This window comes from Empidonax traillii, unplaced genomic scaffold (genome assembly GCF_003031625.1).
Source record: "Empidonax traillii isolate 1590-97213 ecotype Southwest subspecies unplaced genomic scaffold, ASM303162v1 scaffold87:size1256882, whole genome shotgun sequence".
In the NCBI taxonomy this organism is placed as follows: Eukaryota; Metazoa; Chordata; class Aves; order Passeriformes; family Tyrannidae; genus Empidonax; species Empidonax traillii.
The window spans coordinates 111,565-137,939 of record NW_020955280.1 but is presented as its reverse complement, the minus strand read 5'-3'; the positions used below and the strand labels follow the sequence as shown (position 1 = coordinate 137,939).

The 26,375-nt window shown below is 61.6% G+C and overlaps 4 protein-coding genes and 1 long non-coding RNA gene across 5 annotated transcripts; 2 read left to right on the top strand and 3 right to left on the bottom strand.

Moving 5' to 3' along the window:
* The first annotated feature begins 482 nt into the window (after window positions 1-482).
* On the top strand, window positions 483-4,468 carry IL10RA (interleukin 10 receptor subunit alpha). Its single transcript, XM_027881332.1, has 7 exons — window positions 483-692; window positions 1,486-1,606; window positions 1,735-1,913; window positions 2,147-2,313; window positions 2,642-2,792; window positions 2,937-3,055; window positions 3,173-4,468. Exons 1-7 carry the CDS (start codon window positions 629-631, stop codon window positions 4,091-4,093), a joined length of 1,722 nt encoding a protein of 573 aa, XP_027737133.1. The 5' UTR covers window positions 483-628; the 3' UTR covers window positions 4,094-4,468.
* Window positions 2,120-20,835, bottom strand: LOC114056280. Its single transcript, XR_003570972.1, has 3 exons — window positions 20,302-20,835; window positions 11,261-11,267; window positions 2,120-2,131 (listed from the first exon to the last, which is right to left on the bottom strand). It is a non-coding gene; the product is annotated as an uncharacterized LOC114056280 (long non-coding RNA).
* SMIM35 (small integral membrane protein 35) lies at window positions 5,998-9,703 on the bottom strand. Its single transcript, XM_027881331.1, has 5 exons — window positions 9,508-9,703; window positions 7,894-8,010; window positions 7,553-7,586; window positions 7,195-7,324; window positions 5,998-6,679 (listed from the first exon to the last, which is right to left on the bottom strand). Exons 1-4 carry the CDS (start codon window positions 9,521-9,523, stop codon window positions 7,219-7,221), a joined length of 273 nt encoding a protein of 90 aa, XP_027737132.1. The 5' UTR covers window positions 9,524-9,703; the 3' UTR covers window positions 5,998-6,679; window positions 7,195-7,218.
* Window positions 11,358-18,612, top strand: TMPRSS4 (transmembrane serine protease 4). The gene is made up of 13 exons (XM_027881319.1): window positions 11,358-11,753; window positions 14,846-14,876; window positions 14,955-15,068; window positions 15,221-15,373; window positions 15,456-15,585; window positions 16,135-16,236; window positions 16,337-16,377; window positions 16,773-16,932; window positions 17,121-17,287; window positions 17,431-17,526; window positions 17,615-17,754; window positions 17,900-18,049; window positions 18,211-18,612. Exons 1-13 carry the CDS (start codon window positions 11,745-11,747, stop codon window positions 18,220-18,222), a joined length of 1,305 nt encoding a protein of 434 aa, XP_027737120.1. The 5' UTR covers window positions 11,358-11,744; the 3' UTR covers window positions 18,223-18,612.
* Window positions 20,836-21,058: 223 nt separating the features above from the next.
* SCN4B (sodium voltage-gated channel beta subunit 4) lies at window positions 21,059-26,065 on the bottom strand. The gene is made up of 5 exons (XM_027881305.1): window positions 26,002-26,065; window positions 22,656-22,819; window positions 21,770-21,995; window positions 21,401-21,530; window positions 21,059-21,309 (listed from the first exon to the last, which is right to left on the bottom strand). The coding sequence occupies exons 1-5, from the start codon at window positions 26,063-26,065 to the stop codon at window positions 21,216-21,218; spliced, it is 678 nt and encodes a 225-aa protein (XP_027737106.1). The 3' UTR covers window positions 21,059-21,215.
* Between the last annotated feature and the right edge of the window lie 310 nt (window positions 26,066-26,375).

The window sequence follows — 26,375 nt, the reverse complement described above, 5'->3', positions numbered from 1 at the left end:
CCCCTCTGCCACACTGGACCTCAGGTGTGTGTAGGTGTTTGCAGCACACAGAATAGCCCAGAAATTGTCACTCAGCCCCATACACAGGGAAAGAAACAGGAGGGCACAGGCTGAGCCCGAAGGAAGGGAGAGCCAGAACCCTCTCCTGGGGCTCCAGGGCTGGATGGAACCTGGCTGGATTTAGCTGCTGGCAGGACAGGACACGGTGCTGTGCTCTGTGAAATCCCTGAGACAGGTCACCCTCAGTGCTAACACTCACCTATGCTGTGCCTTTAACATCTCATTTCATAACAAAGCAGTAAAGGCAGAAACATCTTGTACTTGTATGTGCCTTTCTCAGCACTGCACCATTTTGCTCAGAAAAGCCCCCAAAATTCTTCCTTTAAGTCTGCTGTTGGAAATGCCCAGCGCGGGGCTGAGGCATTGGCTGGGGGTGAGTGGGCGGACAGCGAAAAAAAAAAAAAAAAAAAAAAAGTGGAAGTATCTGCACAGCGACTTTCCTCCCGCTCTGTGAACGCCTCCGAGACGTCACTGAGCCAAGCCCCGGGGAAAAACAGGCGCTCGGCACCCGCCGGGGCAGAGCTCGGCAGCGCACTCATCCTGCTGCCACGGAGGATGCTGAGCTGCCATGGGCCCCTCCGCCACCGCCCTGGCGCTGTGCCTGGCCCTGCTCCTCGCCCGGCACACGCACGGTGAGTCTCTTACCCCGGCCCCCCGGTGATAACCTCCCTGCTCATCTGCACGGCTCCGGGGGGGCTGCTCACACCGGGATGGGGGAGGCAGGCAGGGAGCAGGTCGGAGCCACAGCTTGAACACCATCACTGGGTGCTCAGACCGGCGCTTTGGAGCAAGACACGGCCAGGGCTCCCCGCTTGCCACTTGCCTTTCGTTGCTGGTCGGGGTCCAAAGGCTCTTGAGTCCCCAGCCTCGCTTGTCCCCATCGCTGTGATGGGGGATGAGGGACCTCGGCCGCTGCTGGGCTCGGTGTTCGCCGGCAGACAGCGGCTACCAGGGAAACCTGTGTGAGGGGGGGTGGTGGGGGCAGATGTTATCGAACCGAGGCTTTGCTGCCAGGTGACAGTACCGAAATCAGGCAGAAGGTGTGAAAACAGCCTCTTTCATGCAGGCAGGAGATGAGCAAAACAGGAAAGCAGAGTCCAAACACAGCTGCGAGAAAGCTGAGTCCAGACGGAGCCCCCATGGCCAATGGCAGGGGGTTGGGGATGCAAACACAGCTCCTTGCTTGGGGCAGAAAAGCTCGGGGAGCCTCCTGGCTGGGCTGAGCTGGGCTCTGCCCAAAGACAGCGGAAGGGGAAGATGGGGATGAGCAAACGCTGAAATCTGGACAAAGAAATCCAGGAAAGTCCTTACACATTTCGGGCGGTCAGCACTTAACGCGGGGCGAGGCTCCAGGAGGACATCCCGTGGGCACCAGCGGGATGGGGGCCGTGCAGCCTCACCCAACACCCACCGTGGGTCCCGCAGGTGAGGGGCTGGCGAGCCCCCGGCGCGTGCGCTTCGCTGCCGAGACCGCGTGGCACGTGCTGCGGTGGGAGCCGGGACACGGCCACCCTGGCGACGTCTGCTACGACGTGGAGTACAAAGTGTGAGTGCAGCCACGGGGGCACAGTGGGCTGATTGATCCCTGCCTGCCATCCGACTCCAGCAGCAGGGACAGCTGAGTCCCTGCGCTGCCCACACGGCTCTCACCACCCCCCCGTGCTTCTCCTGCAGCTACGGCACGAAAATCCCCTGGACGGCCGTCCCGGAGTGCACCAAGTCCTCGGGGCAATCCTGCGACCTCACCTACTACACCCTGGATCCCAACAGGCGCTACTACGCCCGCGTCAGGGCCGTGTCTGGGAACCACACGTCCTCGTGGCAAAGGACCAACGTCTTCTCCCCACAGGACGGTAGGTTGGGGTCTGCCTTCACCTCGACCGGGGGCAGGAGGCTCTGAGGATGGTGAGGTTAGGGTGCCAAACGGCTTGGGAAGAACTGTGGGATGAATGAGAGCGGGGATATTTCCCTCTGTACCTTCCTGGAGGGCAGGCAGGCTGCGGGATAGGATGGCACAAAACGAGGATGGGTGGCACGGGCTGCGAGGGACAGCCCTAACGTGCTCTTCCGACTGGCTTGCTTCCAGCCAGCCTGCGCCTGTCGGGCCAGAGCCTGTCCGTGAGGGGCAACACCATCCACGTGCAGCTGCAGCTGCTCTTCCAGACTGGGAACCTCACTGTGAGGTACGAGGACATCCACGAGCACATGAGGCAGTACCGGGTGTACGCCAGGAGGACGAAGGACAACAAGACGGTGAGATGAGTTGCTGCTCCCGTGCGCTCCCCACCTGTCCCACGCAGTGCTGCTCGAGTGGAAAAAACACATTGTTAAAGCACAGTCTTCTGTAAAACTAAATTTTGAGGCTTCTCAGAGCCACGACACAGCAGAGAGGTTTCTCTGCATGTTTTATTGCAGCAGCTTCCCCAGCTCTTGGGATTTTGGGCCTAGCTGCCATCAGCCGGGGAGGGAAGATGTTCCATCCCCAGGGGACAGGGGAGGAGGGGAGAGAAAAGAAGGGGAACCAGCCCTGCTGCAGGAGCTGGGGGCTCTCAGGTACCAGCCTGTGCTCTCCTTGTTGCAGTTTGAAGTGGTGGAGACCAGGGCAGAGTTCACCCTCAGGGACCTGCTCTGGGACACCGAGTACTGCCTGAGCGTGGAGCCCAGTGTGACCAACCGGCCCGTCCCCGCCACGCGCACCGACGAGCAGTGTGTCACCACCGCCCAGAGAGACAGTGAGTGGGGACCCTGGGGAGGGAGGGATGCAGACCCTCCTCAGCCTCCTTGCCCTGGGAACATGGGGGTCCATGCCAGGACAGCCGCTCTGTGCACTTTGGACACTGCCTGTCCCCCTCACCTGGACACGTCCTCTCTTGCAGGAGCTCTGGAGCTTCTCCCGAGCATCCTCAGCCCCTGCTTCATTGTGCTGTTGGGGATCCTGGGGGCTCTGCTGGTGCACACCTACATAAAGAAACCCATGAGGAAACCATCTGTCCTGGTAAGGCACCTTTTGTGGCTGGCACGGAGGTGCAGGCACAAGCTTAGGGAGCGCTGGGAGTGGCCAGCGACAAAAGGGACAAAGCATGGCTCACTCCCTTCTTTCCCTCCCTCTCAGAAGTCCTTCATGAAGCAGAGCTCGCTCTGGGTGGAGCATGAGCCCCCGTCCTTGGGCAGCCTGAACACCGACCCCATCCAGCAGCTCTTCCTGTGCCAGAAGGAGCCCCAGCTGGACAGCAGCACCAGCACAGCCCAGGTGCCCCTGGAGCAGGGCTGGAGGCTCCCAGTGTGGCCCGAGGACCGGCTGTGCCTGCAGGGACCCGTGGAGAGCAGAGACAACAGCGGCAGAAGCACCGACAGCGGCATCTGCCTGCACGTCCCCTCCTCCTCCTCCTCACTGAGCTGCTCCGTGGGCCCCGAGCCCCAGGGCTACAGGCGGCAGCTGCCCACTGGAGATGACAGTGGTGTGGGCTTGGAGAGCACCTGCCCTGGTCCCACGTGCTCCTCCAGCAGCGGGAACAGCAGCCAGGGGGGGCCAGCCCTCTGCCCTGCCAGCGGGCAGGAGGACGTGCAGTTCCACGGGTACCTGCAGCAGTGCAAGGGCTCGGTGGAGCCAAGGCAGGGCCCGGCCCAGGGAATGCCCCTCTCGGGCTGTGAAGGGCCTGGGCAGGGCACTGACCTCGTGCTGGATGTTGAGTGCTCCCAGCTGGCTGTGTCCAAAGGGTATTTGAAGCAGTCCTCTCCAGAGCGTCCCCGTGGCCACACACAGGACCTTGCTCCATGGGGAGCCCCTTCCTTGGACTTTTCCAGCCAGGTGGCACCCCTAGCCCCCACTCTGCTGAGCTGGGGGGCTCCAAGTGTTCCTTTGGTCTCCAAAGCTGGCCCTGAGCTCCTGAAAGCTCCCTTCGACCTGAGCATCTTCAACACTGACGTCCTGGGAACGCTGCCCCTCAGCTCCAGCCTCAGCACGGACTGGCTCACGCTGCCAGTGAACCCCCTGAGCCTGCTCAGTGGGGACAGCAAGGACAGCCGCCTGTGAGCTGTCCCCAGGCTGGGGGGCAGGTACTGCCAGCCCTGCACGCTGACACTACTACCTCTTCTACCCACTGCCCGTGGGGAGCAGCCACTTAATAAGCTACTGCCACCCCCTGAATGTTAACACACCAAACCAAGCGGTGCCGGGCCGAGACACATCCCAGGAGCTCCCGCTCAGCTACTGCTGGGGCTGCTTTGGCCCCAGGACTGTGTGGACAGCCCCCAGTGTGTCCCTCCAGCTGGTCTCTGGTGTGCAGCTAACGAGAGACAGGGATGGACCGCGCTGGAGAGGCTCAAGGATACGCACCAGGATGCTTCCCAAGGATGATCCTGTCTTGTCTGCCCTCCTCAGCAGCCCAGCATGAGGCACAGGGCCACCCTTGGGGCTGGGGCCAGCTCTGTGATTCCACTTCCCCCTTCCTCTGGCCAGCACTGGGCTCCTCCAGCTGACGTCCACAGCTCCGGTGACATCCTCCGATGACATCCAGACCTTTCACAACACAGACACTGGGAGCAGAGGGCAGCTGACATCAGCCACCCTGCTGCTGGGAGCACAGGGCTCCCTCCCTGGCTGACCTCACGTGGAGGGAGCGAGGGACTTCCCTGACCCTACAGAGACCCTGTGGTATCCAGCCCCTCTGGCAGAGCCCCGGGGTGCTGGCTGCCTCTGATGGGTTACGGGATACAGAACGAGCCAGGCCAGCCCTGCTCACACTATGGGCCATGTTCTGCCCCTGCTGTACACAGACATTATTTATTCTATTTAATTTGTAAATACAAAGATGTGGTGTTATTTATTTGGGCTGTTTGTCTGTTCATCCTCTCCTAAGGTCAAGCTGCGCTTTCCGTTCTCCCATACGGACATTCCCCGGCAGCAAAGGGCAACGTGCCTTCACCTCACGTGGGGAAGGACAGGAGAACCTCAGGGCAGAGCAGAACAAATCAAACCCAGGGGCTGGGGAAACCAGGCAAGACTGAATGTGGCACTTAGTGCCACGGGCTTGTTGACATGGTGGTGTTTGGTCATAGGTTAGATCTGATGACCTCAGAGGTCTTTTCCAACGTAATTGATTCTGTGAATAGTTACTGTCAGAATGGAAACAGCAAGAGATGGAAAAACTCACCATGGGCTACACACTTTGCTGCCAGATCGCAGGGAAGTTTTTCCAGAGAGTCACTCAGTTTCCAAGAACCTTCACGGTGGGATAGTCCCATGAAAACTGCTGGTGGAAACCTTCCTCGGGGAGCATGTTTTTCAGGTGAAAGCATGAGTCACTGCAGGCAGGAGGAGGGGGCTGATCATCGCCAGGTTGCCTTTTGTTACATCTGAAGTTGCGCTACTCACCCGTGAGCTCAGTCCCTGCGTCCCGCGGGGGCCCAGCCGTGGAGGGCACTGTGCACCCCCTCCTGCCCCTCCACCGACCCCAGCTCTTCTGCCTCTGTGTATTTTGGGGGCTGGAGCTTTCTGCTTGCTTTCTTTTTCTTTTTTTTTTTTTTTTCAACTTCCTCTGGAAAACGGAGTCATCAAAACTAAGCATGATTTTTTTTGGTTTTTCTTTTAATCGCCGCTGACGTCAAGCTCCGCGGGCGGATCCTGCGCCGTGCTGAGCACTGGCAGTTCCTGCTCACCACCAAGGGCTCCAGCTCCCAGCACCTGGGGCTCCATGAGCAGCCAGAGCTCTCCTCTCAATCAAACCCAGGAGTTGGCCAGAAAGCTGCAGACCACAGGGCTTGCCTTTGGTAGCCGAGAGTCCCTCCGACTGCCTGGAAATCCCACTCTGTCTTCACTGGTTTCCCAACACACAGCCACGGGGACTCACGAGTTTCTCTTCATTTTCCTTATGAGAAAAGTTTGCAAAGAAATGCTCCCAAAGCCCCCAGTCCCTGCCAGCCCCACAGGGCCCCTCTCTGTGGCCACAGCACCTTCCCCACGGCTGCTCTCATGCTCTGGGCACTTCCACAGCCACTTGCTCTGCTGAGACTGAAGGCAACTGGTACAAAAAAATCAAGACAAACCTCACAGGGGCTTTCTGAGATGTTTGTTTGCACTACTGGGGACAAACTCCCACATTGGTCCAGATACTGGAGTGAGGAGGGGGGCCTGGAGCAGACTTCCCATTTCTTCACAGCATTTTCCACAGTTGCACAAACCCAGCCCCCCCAGTTCTGGGGCTCCTGGCTGTCCTCCTTAACTAGTGCCCTGCACTCACAGTCCCAGGTCTCCTGGGCATGCAGGTGGCTGGTCCCGAGGGCTGGAGGGTCTCTGAGCCGTGGGGAAGGTGGCTGTTTTCTCGGGGATGAGTGCTGAGGGAGCCTGGGATTCCTATTCCTCCATCCCAAGCAAGGGGAGGCTGTGCCAGTGCCAGTCCCAGGCACCTCCTGTGCTGCCCATGGCCAGGGAAGGACAGCAAGAGAGCTGTGGCTGTGGAGCAGAGGGAGGAGCTGCCCAGGGAGAGTCTGGAGTCTCCCTCTCTGGAGGCATTCAAAATCCTCCTGGATGCACTCCTGTGTTGTACTTCCAGGTGGCAGTTTGGACCAGGTGGTCTCCAGAGGTCCCTTCCAACCCCAGCTGTCGTGTGATCCTGTGAAGCTTTTTTTAAAAGCAGAAACTGTACCATTTCCATTTCAGTAGAAATGCAGCACAGTCAGGGGCTGTTTTTTACAGAAGTGAAAACAGAGGAGTTCCCCCCGGCTGGTTTTGGTTGCTTTTTTTGGTTGGTGCTGGACGGGGGGTGTGAGGGGCAGCGAGAGGAAGCGGTGCAGGAGCACCAGGGCTCCAGCCCCAGCCCCCTTTGTCCCTCCCCACGTGTTCCAGCCCAGCCCAAGGACAGTGGGGAAGGAAACACAAACCAAAGCCTTTCCAGGGGGAACAAAAAACAGAGCCTGAGGAAAGCCCCTTTGGCCCCACAGCCACAGGATTTCTGCTGGAAAATCTTTGGGACTGTCCCAGGGAAAGCTGCGATGCCCAGGGGCTACGAGGCAGCAGGGAGGCTTTGGGGCACAGCATTCTCACCCCCCCTGGGCTCCTCACAGAGGCACCCACAGGCTGTGCTGGGGGACACCCATTGCTGGGGACCCCACACCCACCACAGAGTGATGTCCTACCTGCTCAGCAGCCCAGCCCCCTCCTCACAGCCCCCGGGTGTGGAAGGGCTCGTAGCCACTGCCTGTGGTGTCCAGAGAGCCACTGATGCTGAACGGGGGCAGCAGCTCCACTGCCAGTGACCCCACCCCACTGTGGGGAAAGCAGAGATGTCAGCAAGCTGCCCGTCCCCCTCCAGCCCCTGCCACCTACAGGGTGGGGACTATCCCCGTGGAGACCCCCAGAACAGCCATCCTGGGGAGGCAGCGCCTGCAAACTGCAGGACGTGGTGGATTGGGGACTGGTGAGGGCTTGTGACACCTCAGCACCGTGCAAAGGGAGCAGCCAGCACACCCCAGGTCCCCCCACGGCACCACTCACCGCGTGTGGTAGAGGTTGAAGACAAAGTCAGGCCCTGGAGAGGCAGGAGGAGGAGGAGGGAGAGGTGTCAGAGCCACGTGGTGCCACAAAACCACCTTTACCTCGCTGTGAGCCTGTGTGGCAGCACGGGGACAGGCAGGACAGGCAGTGGGACAGCACCAGGACATCAGTGTGCATCCCCCTCCTCGCCTCTGCATGTCCCCAGCTCACCCCAGAGCTCCCTGCACGTAGGCTTCCCCAACTGCCCAGGGGCCAGCAAAGGTCAGGGGTGCTCCCCAGACCCTGCAGGCCTGTCCTTTGAGCCCTCCCTGCCCTGTCACCACCTGTCCCCCCACACTCACGGTGCCAGCGCTGGCCCCTCTGGTACCAGCGGATGAAGGTGTAGCTGAAAACCACCAGGATCAGCAAGGCCAGCCCGATGCCCAGCACAGCCCCGATCACGCTGACGGGCTCTTGCCCTGCAAAGCAGAGGGAGAAAGGGCTCTGCAGACAAACACCTCTGGGAGGCTGGGGGTTCTGATCATCCCCAGCTGGGATGTGACCTTCCACCCTGTGCTGTCCCTACAGCAGGGAAGGGCTACACACCACGAGGCTCTTGAGGGCTGTGGCACCGAGATTTCTGCCACCCCCAAAGCCCTGTGATGGAGACTTGGTCACACAGCCACCACCTCTGCTGTCCCCAGGAGAGCTGGCAGGCGGGATGGTGACTGGGGAGGGAGCTGGCCACCCTGACAACGCTGTATCCCCACTTCTGGTCCCACTCACACCCTCGTGGGGTGAAGCACCTCGTCCAGCTGCCCCGGGAGCCATCCATCCCCTCAGCCAGCCCTGCACAGCCGCGCAGACCCATTTCTGGGCTGGCAGTTCCCTCTAGAGGATGCACTTGTCAGGGCGAGCAGCCTCCTGCTGCCAGGGCTGGGCTGGGACGGGGCACGGAAGGGGCTGTGCGGGGACATGGAAGGGGCTGTGCAGGACCACTCTGGGGCTCTGCACCACTCCATCCCTCCCTTCCATGTCACAGGGGCTGGCGAAGTCCAGCACCAGCCAACGATCCCAGGATTGTCATCGAGGTGCCCAGCACAGCAGAGCTGCTGAGAATCCACTTCTCTGCTGACAGCTCTGGGTGATGGTTGCCCAGGAGGGCACAGGGGGTTTGGGCACTGCCCCTCAGCACGGCCAGCCCCGCAGTGCAGGGCACGGGGACGGATCCTGCGCCTTGCAGAGCCTGCAGAGAGGAGGCAGCGGAAAGGGATGACCTAACAGCAGCTAAATTTAGGCAGATGCCAGTGGAGTGAGCACATTTCCCCTGTGGTCACAGTGTTTGCATAGTGAGCAAGGTCCCGGGTCATCCTGCAACCCGCAGCACTTGCTCCACCTGATGGGATCCGGGAGCCACAGACGTGTGAGCACCCGGGTTCCACGGCAGAGCAGCAGGAGCAACATGCCCTGCCCTCCTTTCCACCAGGCCCTCCTGCCTGGAGAGGGGTACACGGGCAGCCAGTGCCTCCTGCTCCAGCTGGGGCAGGGATGAGCTGGAGCCCCAGGTCCCGGCAGGGGTGAGGTGAGGAGCTGCTACAGCCGTGACTCATGTGCAGGAGCTGCAGGGCAGGAGGGACGTGGTGCAACAGCCTCCCTGAATCAGGTGGCTGCCGAAACTGCCCTGTCCCCACGCCCACTGCCAGTGGGAGGATGATGGCTTCGTGCCCAGGCCCTGCCCCGTGCCGTGTGTGGGAGGCATCCCTGCCCTCACCCTGGGGAGCAGACACCCTCACACACATCCCCACATCCCAGAGGGATGGCTCTGAGCAGCGCTGCTGGAGGCAGAGCCACTACAGCAGGTGAGCCCCAGCCCCAGCTCCCGGACAGCAGAGGGGAGGAAGGTCACCAAAACACTGCCCATGCCATGAACCATCCCACCGCTGCCCCGTGAGGGGAGAAAAAGGCCCCCCACTCACCTCTCCGGGGGTCCATCTCCCGGTGTCAGGCGCAGGAGCTGCTCGTGGCTGTCCCGGGCTGGAGCTGTCACAGCAGAGCCCCGTGTGCGCTGGAGCCTGGCACGTCCTGCCCCTGCCCTCCTGTCCCGGTGACACAGCTGCCTCACCGCCCCCACTGCAGCCAGCCCAGGCACCGGTCCTCGCCCACTGGTCCAACTGGTTCCCGGGGAGAAAGCAGAGGAGCTCCGGCAGACACGGCAGACGGCACATCCCGGTGCCCAGCCCAGCCTCCCCACCCCCTGGGGTGGGCATGATGCCCGCCTGTGTGGGCAGCTCTGCCCTCCCACTGCTGCAAGAGGCTGAACTGGGAGCACTGGGAGCCTGAGGGACAAGGACACCCTGTACACAGGTAGCAAGGTGCCTGAGTGGCCCTGTCCTTTGGCAAACACCTCCTGGCAAAGACCAGTAGCCAGGAGGGCAGCAGGGGCTTGGGCACTTGGGGATACCCACAAAGGTTATGGCCCTGTGCAGGACCCCAGGGGGGCAGGGCGTCCCCCAGAAGCTGCCCCCAGTCAGATGCCCAAGATGATGCACTTACAGCTGTATGAGATCATCTTCTCAAAGTCCCGAACCACAGGGTCAGGTGGGAAGTCAACTCCTGCTGGTGGAAAGAGGGAAAACACCTCCTGTGGCTGCAGGGAGAAGTGACAAACAGGGATAACAATTAACAGCTGGAAACTGGGCAGCCAGAGACAGAATTCCTTCCCGGTTTGTGCCACCTTGCCAGGCCCAGCCTCTACCATACCCCATTGCCAGTGGCATAGGGTGGCCAGGGCAGAGTCGAGCCCCAGAGCCCTCCCCAGGGTGAGCATCTCAGTGGCAAGAGCAGGGGCAATGCCTGGGGCCTGCAGGGATGCAGAGCCAGCAGGATGCAGAGGGGACAGTGGTCACTGCAGACCCCCAGGTCCTGGCAGTGCCCAGCTCACAGGGAGAGGATGGGACCACTCCTTGCCGGACAGGAGAGGACAGGGATGATGTGTGTGCACGAGTGGCTTGGGGACACTGATGGCCACACAGAGCCCTGGGCCAGCCCTGCCTTGACCCCTGCCTGACCCCAACAGGGCCAGGATGCCCAGAAATCTGCGTCATGGCAGGGCTCTGGGTGCAGGAGGCCAGGGAAGGGCTGGAAATGCAGCCGCACTCCAGGAAGCAAAGCCCCGAAGGTGCCCAGAGCTGTGACATAACATCTGCAAACCTCAGCTGCTTCCTCAAAGCCTTGCTAACCTCAAAGGAGGAAGGGCCGCTCCTGCCATGCCACTTCCCTCCCCACGGATGCTCCTGGGCTGCTCTCCCTTCCAGGGCAGCGGGGCTGGCACTGGGATGCTCTGGGAAGGCTCTCAGGACCCACCGTGGAACACCAGAGACCCAAGCTCTGCCCAGCTGCCCACTGATGCAGCCCCTAAACCCAGGGAGGGTGGTTTTCAAGCTGAAATCTCTCACAGCAACACAGCCACCCCCCAGCTGGACCTGCCAGTGCCACTGCCCACCCTCCATCCCACAGTCTCTGGGCATCACATGGACCACGGGGACGGGAGCTGTGGGCACAGCCAGCCCAGGTCCCCACCCCTCCTGAGGGGGCTGGATCCTCAGCCTCAGGATAACCTTCCTCGAACACCCACTTTCTTCACCTTTACCTTCCCCCCAGCAGTGCCAGCCGTCACCTGGGGACACACAGACCGAGTGACCCCAGAGCCAGGTGACCTCGTGCACAAACTCTCCTCCTTTCCTCCTCCACCTACCAAACCCTCGGTGCAAAAACAACCCCGTGCAACGCGGAAGAGTCAGACAAAGAGCGGGATGGCCGCGGATCCCCTTATCGTCAGGAGGAGCAGGAAAAATCAGTCCGTTCACTTCTGATAAGCTATTTGGTGACAGCAGCCCTGCGGGTGAGTCACCCCCCAGTGGCAGATGCTCAGGAGATTACAGCAGGTGATGGTGTGCTGATAGACCGGTGTTGTATTACAATACAAACCATAATTCCTGTTTCACAACTCCCCTTGTGGGTTTTAAGGAGTGCTGGGGCGGTCCTGCCCCAGTGTGAGCGCAGGGCGGGCACAGGGAGCAGGCACAGGGGTGCGGGAGCATCGCCGGCCCCGGCTCCGGCACATCGGGGCACCTGCACCCTGCACGGGAGGATATTCTGGGATTCTCTGGAATTGGCTGGGTTTCTGCAGGCAGAAGGACCACGCTGGAGCTGCATGAACATGGTGAGTCACTGACAGCTCTGCCCCCAGCCCCTGGTTCCCCGCACAGCCCGTGTCCCACCGCGCTCCCAGCCTGGCAGTGCCAGGAGAGATTCACCGGTGAAGGGGCAGCCCAAACTCAAAAAGCTGCTGCTCCCCAGCCCCAGCAGCATCCAGGCAAGGCAGGGTTTTACCTGCATCTCTCAGCACACCACTGTGGCTGGTGGATATGGGTCCTTGGTACCCCCCGAGCTCTCACTCCCACGTTTCTCTGGCGTGCCTTGGCCCTCTCCCAGCCCGGGAAGCAGACGGACAGGGCAGTGTGCCTTGCAGTCTGCATGACAAGGGGAACAGGCCCTTCTGGAGTCTCACCCCTCCCGAGAATGTTCTGGTTCTTGTGCACCACCTGGATGAGAGCCAGGCCCCCCTGTCCTGCAGTTCCGCTCCCACTGTGGCACTGCAGGTCCCTCTGTTTGGGGACACTCTCGCTGCCTGCAGTGCCCTTTGCCAGCAAAGCCACGGCCACCAAACCCCAACCTGGCATGCAGTCCCTCCCTAGGAGGGAAAGGCTTCCCCAAGAGGGCAGACAGGTACAACCCAGCTCGCTGAGCACCTTCAAACCCTCCACCAGCAACACACCAGGACATCCTCCCCTCCAGGGTGGGCAGCTCGCCCCCTGCACGGCAGCAACAGCTACACACACCCACGGGTTACATCCCCACAGCCAAGGAGTCAGCCTCGGAATCCAATCACCCTGGGAAGCTTGGCTTTGTGGAGGAACATCCCACCTGCTCCTGAGGGAGGGAAGAAGCTCGGCTCAGCACACCCTGCAGCCCCCTGGATGGTGTGGGTGAAGAGGTTCATCAGCACTCCACAGCTCCTGGGCTGGCATTTGCACAGCTGGAGCACAAAATGGCCACAGTGACATTAAGTGCTTTGAGAGAACACGGCAAGGGAGCTCAATTAGTTACGGTAGCCTTGGGTTCTCCAGGAAATCATGTGCCTGCACTCCACGCAGGAGTGGGCTCAGCTCTTGCCTTGCTTTGGATTTAACCAGCACAGCTCTTGCCCATAGCATGGGCTTTAGAGGAGTCATGGAGAGACAGCTCTGAGCAGCTCCAAGATGTGAAACCCTTTGAAACAGAGGAGGTTTGTGGACTGAAGAAAATGCAACAAAACAAAACAAAACAATAATCTCTTATCCCAACTGCATCTGCCCCAGACCTGCACAGCTGCCTCAGAAAGGAGCCTGGATGACGTGATGGGGACAAGTATGGGCAGCCTGGGGACAGGCAGGGGCAGCACTGCCACTGCAGTGCCCCTCAGCTGGGGAGGCTGGAGGATCCATCGAGGCCTGGGAGCATTCCCACTGGGAACCGTTAGGATGCCATTATCCAGGTCCTGCCCAGCCCGGGCCCTCGGTGACACAGGAGGTCAGCATGAGGAAGGAAGGACCAGCCCCACATGCCCTGGGCTGGCTGCACTGCAGGGTGTACCTGCAGCACCACAGAACCCCCGGGGCTCCTGCAGGCACCAGGAGCTGCAGAGGAGCAGCTCTGGAAGGGCAGCACGGATGGGAGGTGCAGGATGCATGTTCCCCTTCCTACCCTGCCCTCCCACTCCCTGCCACCAGGAGCCAGGCCCTGCTCCCCGGGGAGCTGATCAGAGCCCACCCAGGGGTGGGGAATTTGGCACAACCTTCCTAGACCTGGCAGGGGTGCCAGCTGAGCTCAGCTGTTTGGAGAAAAGCCGCTGGCATTTCCTCAAAGGAGCCAGACGTTGGCATGCTGGGGCACAGCCACATGCCCACAGCACCAGGAGGGATCCTCACCTGCAAAGGTCACTTCTTGTTCCCAAAATCGGCAGCCCAAGCCACGGAGCAGGGACATGTTGGGGAGGAGACATGTCCTGGCTGAGCCAAGCGAGCAGCACATCAACCCAAGCTGCCTGTGCACGTTAGCCCAGCAATAATGGCTTGGCACTCGCCTGCAAAATCCTGCTGGCAGATGCTGTGTGCATGGCTAAGCATGCCCTGCTGCAGTGACCCAGGGAGGGAGGGCTCACCTCTGCTCTAACCTGCCCTGAGATGGAGGACAGACCCTCACCCACCTGCCCAGTCCCACTGTAACGCTCTTCTAAGTCCCAGCCTCCAAGCCCTGAGATGGCACAGGGAGCAAAGGCTTCCAAAACCCCAAACCCTCCTGGATCTGTGGGTTTATCACAGCGGATTTAATCTTCCTTACCTCTGTCCATGCAAAAAACTTCTCTTACCTGTCGTGGCAGAGTCCAGAAGCAACAGCAAAGGACAAGAGCTTACTGGGGCTGGCTCACTGGAAGGGACCAGCCTCAGCAGAGCAGGAACACCATTCCACACGCTGCTGTTCAATAGCACAGCACCAATACTGCTGCAAAACAGGGCAACAGGCTCACACCATGCCCACCTGGAGCCCCCCAAAGGGGCTCTGGGCTTTGCCCAGCACCAGCCCTCTGACTGAGGACAGGGTCACAGGACGTGCCCTCCTGCAGGTCTCCCACGAGAAGCTGGTGCGGGAGGGTAATTGTGAGGAGATCAAGTGGATCAATGCCTGATTCATCAGGGCTCCAGCCCTGGCTGCTGCTGGGCTGTGTTTACTGCGTGTCCTAGCAGCAGCACAGCCTGCACTCCCTCCCTGCCCGCCCTGGGAGCGCTGGCTCCCATGGGATGGTTCCTGCAGTGCTCCAGGGGCCTGTCGGGGAGCGCTCAGGCTTTGTCTCCTGCCATCTGACCCTACTGAGGATATAACCCCCCTGTCGTGACATGCCTGCCTGCCTGCCACAGCCCTGCAGGCATGTGTATTTTGACTCAGGGTTTCTTGGCACATCAGAAAGTGCCTCTTTTGTAACACCTGTGACATTTTTAAGCCTGTAACATTAACAGCCACTTACTGGAATTGCACAGGTGGTGTCTGTGGGAACAACACTGCAGGTGACCCCGGGTGACACCAGTTGGTTGTGACACCAGTTGGTTGTCACACCAGGACGCATCCCCAGCAGCTCTGAAGCTGGATGGAGGCTGGGGCAGTTTCCCTGCTCATCCCTCCTGCCTGCAGTGACTGGTTCTCCCCTCTGCTTTGCAGGACTCAGCCTCGGAGCGGCTGAACGGCAGAGGTAACTCCTGGGGGGGCTGGGGGTGAGGGGTGCCGGGCTGAGCCCGGCCATGCAGGGCCACGCTCCTCTGCCTTGCAGGGCCCAGCACGAGACACAAATCCTCGAGGAGGCTGGAGTCCTTCAAGCTGGTCGGCGTCCTGGTCCTGGCCGCGGTGCTCACCCTCGCCTGCCTGGTGGCCATCGGCTTCCTGGGTACGGCTCCCGGTGCCCCCTCCCTCTCCTCTCGCATGGCCACAGCTCAGCAAACACATCTCTGGGCCCAGCTCTTTGCTGGGCACCCCCTGTGCCAGCCCTGAGCCCGCCCAGCAGCCGGAGCTCTGTGCTGAGCCCCCCTTTCCCTCCAGTCAAGGTTTACCTGGATCACCACTACCTGTTCTGCAAGCAGCCCCTGAAGCTGGTGCCGCTGCAGCGGGTGTGTGACGGGCAGGTGGACTGTCTGCAGGGCGAGGACGAGGCCAACTGTCCCCAGTGGGTCCCTGAGGGGCCACCGGCGGGGGGTGAGTGCAGGACACCCCGTGAGAACTCTGGAGTGCTCTCCTGCTAAAGCCAGCCAGAAGCTGACTTTGTGTCTGCCTCCAGCCCGCGTTTCCAAAGACAGATCCATCCTGCAGGTGCTCAACAGGAACACCAGAGCCTGGTCCTGTGTCTGCCACGACCACTTCGACCTGGTGCTGGCCAAGGCAGCCTGTGAGCAGATGGGCTACAGGAGGTACAGGCTGCTTTCCCCACGCCTCACCCCACTGCTTTATCTGTGCCTCTCCCATAAAAGCTCTGTTGGAGTGGGGCTCTGGTCACCTGTAGAGCACTCAGAGCTCTGCACTAGTGCTTACAGTCCATCCTCACCACACAGGAGCTGGCTCAGAGCCCTGGCAGCCTCCCATGGAAGCAGAGTGTTGTGCTCAGTGTGCCCTGCTCTGCTCCCAGCCCATGGGCACCCTGCCCTGCTCTTGTCCCTCACCTCCTCCTCACCCTCCAGCACCACTGCCCTCACCAGAGCAGCCAACATAACTCACCTGGGCAGGGGTGGGCACAGGGCCCCTTTGTAGCCTGGGACAGCAGCTCTTGGCTGGGGCTGTGGGTGCTGCACAGTTGCATCCTTGCAGATGTCACGAAGCTCCATCCCAAGGAACCCATTTCTCCCATGGGATCCAGGCTCCTGAGATGCTCAGGCACCAGTGCCTGCCCCCTCCCAATCCCTGTGTCCCACTGGTAGCACACCTGGCTGCCTTTGCTGACCCGTGCCCTCCGTGTCTTTCAGCACCCCCACTTTCCAGGGGGTGGAGGTGGGCACAGGGCAGCCCCTGCCCCCCCGCGAGGTCGTGCTGAACAACGGGAGCCTCCAGGTGCTGGAGCCGGGCGGGTGAGTGCGCACCGTGTGGGGAGTGGCCGCTGAGCCCCGAGGGGGAGTGCAACCTGGGCTTGTCCCCCACCCAATCCAGCCCTTTCCCTCCTTCTTCCAGGAAATGCCTCTCTGGATTGGTTGTTTCGCTCTTTTGTTCCAGTAAGTACCATGACTTGCTCCCGGCCCTCTCCCTCCCCACTTCCCGCAGCGTTTGCACGAGGAAAGTTGGATTTAATTACCGCTAACCTCGTTAAGCCAAGTGCAAACCTCCCAGAAATGGAACACCTGAGGGAGACTTACCCAGCTTGCCTGGATGGGTCTACTTCTGCTGATGAATAAACCAATCCCCCTGGTGGGCTGGAGCAGGCAGGGGATGGCTTCCAGCAAGCCTGGGGACGAGGGGCGATGGCAGTGTCGTGGGGTGAGGCACCCCAGCCACGCTTCCCTCCCTGGGAGGTGCCAGACCCTCGTCCCCTGCTCACCCTGTCCCTCCTAACGTGTCCCTTTGCCCCCCTGTCCCTCCTAACGTGTCCCTTTGCCCCCCACGCCCTCAGACTGCGGGCAGAGCATCCGCACGCCCCGAGTGCTGGGCGGGAGCCCGGCTGCCATCGAGGCGTGGCCGTGGCAGGTCAGTCTGCAGTACAGGAAGGAGCACATCTGCGGGGGCAGCATCATCGACCCCGGCTGGGTCCTGACGGCCGCGCACTGCTTCAAGTGAGTCGGCACCTCCCCAGGCTGAGTCCCGCCGGGTTTGGGCCGCGTGTTGATTAAATGTCAATGAACACACGTGTAATTAACACATCTGCGCCCTCGGTGTGATGCCGGGCTGGGCAGCGTGCAGGCAGGGCTCTGCTGCCTGTCCCCGCAGAGGGATGAGCAGTGACAGAGCTGTCTGTGCTCAGGAACAACCCCATCGTCCAGAGCTGGCGCGTGAAGGCCGGCTCCGACCTCCTCTCCAGCACCGCCACCTCCGCCGTGGAGAAGGTGTTCCTGGCCGAGGTGACCCCCGCATCCCCCAAGGACAACGACATCGCCCTGGTGAAGCTGCGCTCTCCCCTGCACGTCTCAGGTGAGCCCTGCTCGGGGCAGGAGGCCCGAGGGTCCTCTGTTGGCACCGAGCAGCAGGGCTGGGAGTGGAGTGCCTGGAGGGTGGGTGGCCCCAGCCAGTCTGGGCCCCTTCCCTGCGAGCACCCCCAGCCATCTCCCTTCCAGACAGCACCAGGCCCATCTGCCTGCCCTATTTCGACGAGGAGCTGGTGCCGGGCACGCCCCTGTGGGTGATAGGCTGGGGCTACACGGAGGAGCACGGTGAGCTGGACTGCACGGGATGATGGGGGCACTGCCGGTGGGCTCTCTCCTCCCCCGGGGTCCCCCTGAGCAGCCCCTTGTCCCGCAGGGAAGCTGTCGGAGCGCCTGCAGCAGGCGGAGGTGGAGCTCATAGACGAGCAGAGCTGTAACCTGGCCGCCTACCACGGGGAGGTGACCGACAGGATGCTGTGTGCCGGCCTGCCCCAGGGCGGGGTGGACACCTGCCAGGTGGGGGGCCTGGGCTGGGAAGAGGGGGGGGTGGGTCTGCACCCACCCATGACACGGCCCCTTGGAGGGGAAAGCTGTGGTGGGAAACGGGTGCTGGGGATGGAGGGGCCTCCTGAGCCCCCCTCAGAGGGTCTGTCCTTGGCAGGGGGACAGCGGCGGGCCCCTCCTGTACTCGGGTGGGCACTGGCAGGTGGTGGGCATCGTCAGCTGGGGCCAGGGCTGCGGCACCCCCAGCACGCCTGGCGTCTACACCAGCGTCCGTGCCTACCTCGACTGGATCTACACCGTCCGCAGGGTCAGTCCTTCTGCCGCCTCCACTGCTCTGGGCACAGCTTTTGGGGGGAAAGGCAGCCCCCTTCAGCTGAGCTGTCTCCTTAAGGACACAGCTGTTTTCCTCCTGGTTTTGGCTGCCCTTTCAGAGCTTTCAGTCTCTTCCCTCCCTCTCTCTCCTTGCAGTCGGAGCTCTGAGACCTGCCGGAACAGGTCGCTTCTCCCCCCAAACCTCCCTCCCCATCCTTTTACCCTTGGCTGTCTCGGCTCCAAGACACGGATCTCCAGCCGTGGGAGGTGAGCTGAGCCTCCCAAACCCTCGCTGGCAGCTGTGGTTTAGGGCGCCAGAGCCCAGCCAAGGAGGAAAAGCCTCGGAGCGACGGCCACCGATACCACAAAGGAATCTGACCGGCTCGAACTCCCTTCCGGAGAAAGATTAATTTATTGCCCTGTGCTGACCCCGCTGTGGCAGGATGGCTCCTGGGGGGCGAAGCTGCTGTCAGCTCACTCCTGTTATACAGAGAGAGATGATGTTTGTGTTGTAGAGTATCCCCACGTCCCCATTAAAGGAAAGGGTTTGTTTTTTCACGCGGCCTCCGAACGCTTTGTCCTTCTCGCTCCCAGGGCTGGCTTTGTCCAGTCCCCTCACAGACCTAAACAAGACACCCACAGCAACCCAAACCACAGCGAGCTTCTCTAGTAAACATAAACTTTATTTCATTCAGGGCAAAGCTAACTAAACCTCTACAGTGCAAAAATGTGCTGTAAGTCATCACGCAGCCTGTCGCACACACATCCTGTGTTTACACGCAGGTGTCTCCCACGCAGATTTATAAATGCTCATACACATCCATGTCTGTGGCAGCACAACCCCCCCGGTGTGCCCTGGAAAGCCTCTGCAGACCCCCCAAAGCCCCAGGGACAGCAGGGACTCTGCTGGTGCTGGCACAAGCCCCCGAGGCAGCCCGCTCCCCCGGAGTCCCTGCCCTGCGTGCAGCACCCGTGTGCCTACGGAGTTACATTCCAAAAAACTGCTTATGTGGACTTTTTCCATCAAGCCAGAGGAGTAATCCATGCATAGTGCAGCATTGCATATCCGGCAGGAAGTGGAACTGCGTCCACACACACCGGCTAAAAAAAGGCCAACAGGTTAGGACAGCTAAAAATAGTTCTTTAAAAAAACTCCCTCCCTCCCTCCCCTCGCTGTCCTCTCCCACGGGAGGGCTCCTCCAAGGACGGGCCGGGGGTTCTCTCGGGGTGACTGGGAGGTCTCAGGCCTCCTCCTGGGCTCGCACATGTGGCAGGTCACAGCACCAGGCACAGCACCAGGCACCGGAGCACCTCCGCCCCGGGGTCACGGCACAGCCATGCAGGGCACCTCACACCTCCTGGGAGGGAGCTCAGCCTCCCTGCCCCCGCTTCACACATGGGGAAAATGAAGCACAGAGAAGTGACTTGCCTGAGGGTCCCACAGACCCTCAGGGAGGGGACCAGGATCCCGACTCCCACGTCTGATCAGCAGCCAAGGGAACCTGCCCGGGGCCAGGTGCCGGTACCTGTCCCCTGTCCCAGCACACAGCCCTGCTCGAGTGGGTGCCACTGAGCCCAGCCTGGGGTGATCAGCCTGCTGTGCACCTGGCAAAGGCTCCGAGTTGCCTTCCACACCAGTGTCTCCAGAGAAGGCAGCACCCAGCCTTTCCTTGCTCTCCTGGCCCACCACATCCTCGCCTGCCTCCCACTCTGGCACCTCTGTCAGGGCACAAGCCCCTGCAGCCAGGGAAGTCCTGGCTCAGCTGTGATTCCCAAACTAGAGTGGGGATGGGGAGCTGCCTGTCCTGCAGCTTCACTGTCAGACACCCACAAATAGGAGAAATGGGGAAGAAGTCACAATGTAAAGGACATTGTCAACCTCAGCTGTAGAATCAGCTCTTTCACTTCGTGTCTCACATGCTTGGGAAGGGGGCTGGGTTGCCTGAGTCCACTCACAAAGACCCTCTGGCTTTCTGTGGCACCCCTCATCCCAGGGTCTCAACATTAGCCACGGAAGCCTCACAACCACCCCGTGAGGTAGAGCAGTATTATTATCCCCATTTTACAGATGGGGAAACTGAGGCATGGAGAGGCAGAGCAACTTGCCCAAGGTCGCCCAGCGGGCCAGTGGCACAGCCCTGGCCCGGCCCCCCTCGCCAGGGCCCGGCCATGCCCCCTCCCTGCGTGGCAGATGGATGCCACAGTTTTCCTTGGGTGAAAGGGCAACACAATTGGCTGCTTTCCCACTGGAGTCTGATATAAAAATATCCACGTAACGAGTTCAGCCTTGGCATCAGCATCAAAAGCATCGCTGCTCTGAGTGCCGAGTTCCAGAAAGAGGGGAGGGGGGCAGCACAAACCCAGGGAGTGCTCCCAGTGCGGCTGCCCGGGGAGAAGCCCCTGCTGCCCCCGGGGATGGCCCTGCACGGGGGCAAAGCCAGTGTGAAATGTGACACTTCACCCCACCACGGGCCAGTAGTGACCCCAGGACACAGCCAGACCCCACCACTGCTCCCCCCAGCCCTGCTGTGAGAGGAACTGAGGCACAGCAAGGGGCCTCTCACTGATTTGGTTCTCAAACGCTTAACGGGGGAGCTGAAGCCAAGCCCCACCACAACAGCCCTGTTTCCTCCCATCCTGCGCCGCACCCATGGGAGATGCAGCAGCGGCAGGAGACTCCATCTCCACAGCCGGCTCTGTGCACCCTTGCTCTGCTCCAGAAACCTTGGGGATGAAGCAGGCAGCTCCCAGCCACCCCAGCCTCCAGCGACACACCCCGCGCTCCTCGCTGCCTCCACCCTGCAGGCACAGCGGGACCCCCGCTCGCCCACCTCCCAGCACCCCCAGGCACAGCGCCTGCCCAGCTGCACGCCAGGGCACCCCCAGCCCCCGGGCCCTTCCCTGCCTGCCCGGCACCCTCTTGCCTTGGCTCAGAGCGGAGCAGGCGGCTCCCTCTGCCCCAGCAGCCTCCCAGTCCGAGCGCGCGAGAAGCTCCCAGTCCCCGTGGCAGCCGAAGCCTTCTCCGAGAAGCAGTGCAGGTTGCAGGCACGTGTGTAATAGAAACATGTCTCAAGCGTTGGCAGTTCGGAAAGAAAACAAAAGGGAAAGGCTCGTCCCCTGCCCAGGCTCCCCCTGCGGGGTGGGCTCGGGGCGCCGCCGCTTCATGCCTTTGGTGGTGCTTTTTGTTCCGCCTTGGAGCCGGCCAGGCCGTTCTCGGTGTTGTCGTTCCCTGACGAGCTCACCAGGCATTCCTTCCTGTGGGAAGAGCGCACCGTGGGCCAGCTGACAGCCCCTCCTGACCCCTCTCCCCACAGCCCCGGCTCGTGGCAGCGCCCCCCACACTCACTTCCCGTCCTGGGTCTTCTTGATGATGAACAGCACGACCCTCTTGATGAGCATGAAGAGGATGAGGAGGCCGATGAGCCCCCCCACAACGCCCACGATGATGAGCGTCACGGTGTTGTCTGTCTCCACCACTGCGGGAGAGAAGGTGCTGAGGGGGCTCGGGAGGGGAGCGGGGAGCTCCCGGCTGCACATCCCACCCCAGAAAGGCAGCTACCCCTCCCACGGCAGCACAGAGGGGCACGAGCCCTGCCCGTCAGGGATGCCAGCCACCTCCAGGACACCCCACAAGGGTGAGCCAAGGGGGAGGTCGGCACGGGTTGGCATCTCCACCACCCCAGTGCCGCTCAGGGCAGCCCTGGCCAGCACTCACTCTTGTGCACCACGGTGAGGGTGATGGTGGCATTGTGCTGCGCGTTCCTCTCCAGGGGGTTCTTGACGTGGCAGGTGTACTTCCCGGCGTCGCTGAACTCCACGCTGCTCAGGACGATGGAGATGTTGTTCTCCTTGCTGGTGGTCGAGCCCACGAATTCGACCCGCGGGTTGCGCGACACCAGGGTGGGCTCCGTGGCCTTGTTCTTTATCTTGCCCTGGTAGATCTGCAGGGGTGCAGGGTGTGGGGTCAGCTGGGCTCCCAGCATTCCCACGTGAGTTCTCCTGAGGGTGCCCTGCCCCAGCTCTGCACGCACAGACAGGCACAGTCCCAGCACACCCCATTAAAGCAGGAGGGGGACCTGCTGCACATCTTACCAGGAAACAGCAGATTAATCTGACCTGCTCTGTGGTGATGGTACAGACCAACTAAAACATGGGGGAAACCCTGGCAGAGATGGCCCCTTTGCTGGCCAGAGCTGCTCCAAACTAGCCCTCCTGCTAGGGAGTTGAGGAGCTGAATACTCCCAGCAGGAAGCAAATCTATACAGAAGCTTTAGTATTAGAGAGCAAGTGAAGGAGGAGAAAATTAACTACACTTTGCCCAAACTGCAAACCTGCACCTGAACAGCTAATTTATGAAAATAAATGAGCCTGTGGGCAGCAGCAAATCTGAAACAGCTTTCTGCCAAAAGCACAGATATGCTGGGGGATTTGAGTCACCCTGTTTGCACAGCCTTGTCCCCCCTAGAGCTGGTGACATTCGGAGAGATGGGCATCCTGCACGAGGAGAAAGGGAGCTGTGAGAACTGCAGTGCTGGTCTGAACCGGGGAAGCACAAAAGGACCTGCCAGAAAAGCAGAGGCAAAGCCAGGACAGCCACCCACCAGCTCTGTCGAGTTGAAATACCACGTGAAGACCAGGTCCTGGAAGCCTATGCAGGTGCTGAAGATGCAGGGCAGCAGGACATCGGTGTTATTCAGAGCCGTCACAGTGTTGGTCTTCCCCACCGACACCTCCAAGGCGAAGACGATGGCCAAGACGTGCAAACCTGGCAGGGAGAGGGGAGGAGAGAGTGAGGGCACGGGCTTGTCCCCTCGGGCAGGGCAGGGCAGGAGCAAAGGTGCCTGTCCCCAGCCCTCGTGTGGCTCGGGGAGAGAGGGGACCTGCTCCTGGAGGACCTGGGGCTGGCTGGCACCCACAGGGGCAGCGCGGGCTCGAAGGGAACCACAATACCACGGCGAGTGAAGCGCACAAATGAAAGCCCTGATTTGCATGTTATCCACAGGCTTTCAGCTAAACCTTAAAGGGGGAGAAAAAAAAAAGCCAAAGCAAAGCAGAGCTCTGTTCTTCAGGCAGGAGCTGGAGCAGTAATTAGCGCTGCTGTCCTGGCCGCCTGCCACCCGCCGTCCCTCCCGCAGCCAGTGCAGCTCGGCACAGCTCTGGGTGACCCTCTGGAGCAGCACCCTCACTCCCAGGAGCCGGGAGCCTCGGCTCCCTCCGGAGCTGGCAGATGACCTTCAAACTGCAGAATGCAGCTCTCCTGCTCCTCGCCTCCCCGAGAGCAGAGAGAGGCACCAAGGAGCAGGTACGAGCCCGGCTGCAGCTCCAAGCTCGCAGGGTGGCACACGGGGACTGGCACCGCACCCCTGTGCATCGGGCAGTGTCCACACAGATCCTCCCAGGGGACACAGGGATGCTTTGTTCCTGGCCAGAGGAACAGCCCTGCTCCCCATCCCCAGCACAACACGGCCCCATCCCGTTCGTATGATGTGGCACGGCTAAGACGTGACACAGCCCAGCGAGGCACCGTCCTCCCCTTGCCCAGACCTCAGCCACCCCTGCAGAGCTTTCCCTGGGCACTCTGACACCAAAGCCAGGGGGGACACAGCCCTTCCCACAGCTACGAGCCCATCCCTGGCTCCTCCAACACCTTAACTCGGACACACCGCCCTCAGTCTCAGATTCACATCTCTCTGCAGCCGCCCCGGCTGCTGATTTATTCTCCCACACATGCTGGTGCTAACAGCTCCCCAGGCACGTCGCAGCCGGAGCCAAGCCCGAGAGCCCTGCATCCTGGGCTCCGGGCCCTGCTGCAGTGCTGCATTGCAAGCACTGCAGGGAAGGAGTTATTTAACTTTACACACAAGCACTCCTCGTCGTGCTCCAGAGGCAGTGGCAAACGTCAGGGAGTGGCTCCCCACCAGATGGAATCTCCTGCAGCTGCCAGGCTCAAAGGCCAGCCCTGGAGGATGCTACAGAGGGGACTGCACAGGCAGGAGTGCCCCAGGCGAATCGTGCTGCTACCTGGAGTAGGAGTTGGCAGAGGGATGCCTGGCTCTGCAGGTACGTCTGAGCTGGCAGGGTGCTGCAAGCGGACACTTACTTCCAGGAAAGATGATTCCTTGCAGCTTGTAACACTTCTAATCCTGTCTGCCACTGTTAGAATGTCATGAACATAATCTGAATTGAATGTGTGGGGTAAATCGAGGCTGACCTTGTTCCTGTCACGCTGTGGTCTCAGGAAGACAAAATTGATATGTTACCACTAAATAAAGCACAAAGGAAAACACGTTGGGAGATCACTGACTGAACCTGCCACACACCAGCTGTCAGCATTACTTTTCCATATGCCCAAAGCTGCTGCACTTTGCACCACCAGAGCCCCAGCCTTCAGAGCACAGGGCCACACCTCCCACCCTCGGGGGCTCCAGGTTCCTCCATGCCTGCAGGCACCAGCATTCCCTAAGAGAGAGCCAAAGGGAAGAGGGAGCAGCCACCCCTGCCTTGAGCCAGAGCCTTGGCCACCTGCTCTTTGCTCTTGTAGGGGCTGGGGCCTGGCGAGGGGTCCCAGAGCCACTGAGCAATGTGCTCACCCAGGGCCACCATCTGCGGGAAAGCTGCTCTGCAAAAACTTTCACTGCCCAGAACAGCCAGCGTGACCTCCTGGCACAGGCACAAGCCGTGCCTGGCAGGCTGGCCGGGTTCCTCTCCAGAGGGGTTCAAGGAAGGAGCTCCCAGGCCAGCTGGAGCCCAGGTATGACGTGCTGTGGGACAGGACACGTGGCCCTCACCCTTCCCGTGGGGCTGGGATCAATGGAAGGGGCCATGCCAGGGCTCTCTGGCACAGCCAGGAGCTCGATGCCACTCCCTGAGGAGCACAACATTCCTGAAACGCACACACACACAGAGACCTGCCCAGCTCTCCCCTTCCCACCTCCCTCATCAACCCCCAGCCCACCTGAGTGACCTGTGGGATGAGGTTCACACCTCCACATCCGGAATCCCAGATCCCTAAGTGGTCTCCAGCATCTCCAAGTTTCTCCTACCAGGCAGTGCCAGCCCCATGCCCAAAGCAGCTTGCACTGCCCCTGTCTGAGGAGGCACCAGGCGCTGGCACCCAAATCCTGCAGGGAGTCAGGTACTTACATGCCTCTTTTTTTGCGTCTCCAGCTCCCTTAAACTCAAGAACTATGCCCTCTTACACGCCTCCCAAGGGAGTTTCCCAGTAGCAAGCGCTGCACATCCAGCCCTCGTTCCCAGGCTGGCACGGGGACGACCCGCGGGAGCAGGAGTGCAGCGGGTGCGTGAGGCTGATGCGGGGGGCTGGAGCCAGCCCCAGGTGTGCAGCGGGGAGGGAAGGCTGCGAGCACCTCCCTGCACCCTGTGGCGGGGGAATCTCGGGCATCCCCGGGCACAGGGCTGGGCATCATGCTCCGAAGCAGCGGCCCCTGCGGCGCGGGGTCCGGCCCCGCGCCGGGGGGCCAAGCGCATGCGAATGGTCGTTGTACAAAATGAACTGTTGAGACAATGACCTGTCGGCGGGCGTGCTGGCGCTGAAGCAGTGCATGGCCTCCCCGGGCCATCCCCCGGTCACGGGCAGCGCAGGAGCGGGGCAAAGCGGGGTTGCAGCCGCAGTGCTCGCAGGAGAAGCGCCGGCCACGGGAGCGCTGGTGCGGGCAGGGCAGGGGCCGGAGCCGGGACTTCGGAGCTCGGGCTCGGCTGCGAAGTCACCTTGGCCAAGTGACTTATCCCCCGGACCGTCCGTCTGCAGAGCGGAGAGCGGCGTTACTGCCCGCGGGCGCGGCGGGCGGGATGCGGGGGGCGCGGAGCGGGATCCCCCCGCCTCGGGTCCCCGGGACGAGGTCCCCGCCGGAGAGCCGGGGGAGGGGGCAGGACGCGGGCGGTACCCGGGGCGCGGAGCGGGTCCCCGCAGCCCCCCGCGCCCCTTACCCAGGAGCGCGGCCAGCAGGGGCGGCGCGGCGCGGCGGTGAGCGGCGGGCGAGCCCGGGGCCATGGCTGCGGCGCGGTGCGGGGCTGCGAGTGGCTGTGCGGAGCGGAGCGGTCCCTGCTGCCCGCAGCGCCCGGCTCTGGCCGCCCCCGCGGAGGGCGAGCGGCGCCGGGCGGGGCCGCGCCGGGCGGGGCTGCGCTGAGCCTTCCTCCGCCCTTCTCCGCATCCCCCTGCGCATCCCCGCGCTCCCCCGCCCCGCGCGTCCTCCCAGCCCGGGGAATCGGGGAGCGATCCTGGACCGGGGCAGTGACGGTCTCCCTGTGATGAAGCCGCACCCCGAATCCTGGAGTCAGTTTTGGGCCCCTCACTAGAAGGA

Bases quoted from the DNA above. Each gene is read 5' to 3' on its own strand.
- IL10RA (XM_027881332.1), top strand. From the start codon at position 629: ATGGGCCCCTCCGCCACCGCCCTGGCGCTGTGCCTGGCCCTGCTCCTC. The intron at 1,607-1,734 runs GTGAGTGCAGCC...CTTCTCCTGCAG, and splicing joins TACGACGTGGAGTACAAAGT to CTACGGCACGAAAATCCCCT. The intron at 2,793-2,936 runs GTGAGTGGGGAC...CCTCTCTTGCAG, and splicing joins CACCACCGCCCAGAGAGACA to GAGCTCTGGAGCTTCTCCCG.
- SMIM35 (XM_027881331.1), bottom strand. The intron at 7,587-7,893 runs GTGAGTGTGGGG...CTGCCTCTCCAG, and splicing joins GAGGGGCCAGCGCTGGCACC to GGCCTGACTTTGTCTTCAAC. The intron at 7,325-7,552 runs GTGAGTGGTGCC...CTTTCCCCACAG, and splicing joins TTCAACCTCTACCACACGCG to TGGGGTGGGGTCACTGGCAG.
- TMPRSS4 (XM_027881319.1), top strand. The intron at 15,586-16,134 runs GTACAGGCTGCT...CGTGTCTTTCAG, and splicing joins GAGCAGATGGGCTACAGGAG to CACCCCCACTTTCCAGGGGG. The intron at 17,527-17,614 runs GTGAGCTGGACT...CTTGTCCCGCAG, and splicing joins GGGCTACACGGAGGAGCACG to GGAAGCTGTCGGAGCGCCTG.
- SCN4B (XM_027881305.1), bottom strand. From the start codon at position 26,065: ATGGCCCCGGGCTCGCCCGCCGCTCACCGCCGCGCCGCGCCGCCCCTG. The intron at 21,531-21,769 runs GTGAGTGCTGGC...TCTCTCCCGCAG, and splicing joins CCTCACCGTGGTGCACAAGA to TGGTGGAGACAGACAACACC. The intron at 21,310-21,400 runs GTGAGTGTGGGG...CTCTTCCCACAG, and splicing joins AAGAAGACCCAGGACGGGAA to GAAGGAATGCCTGGTGAGCT.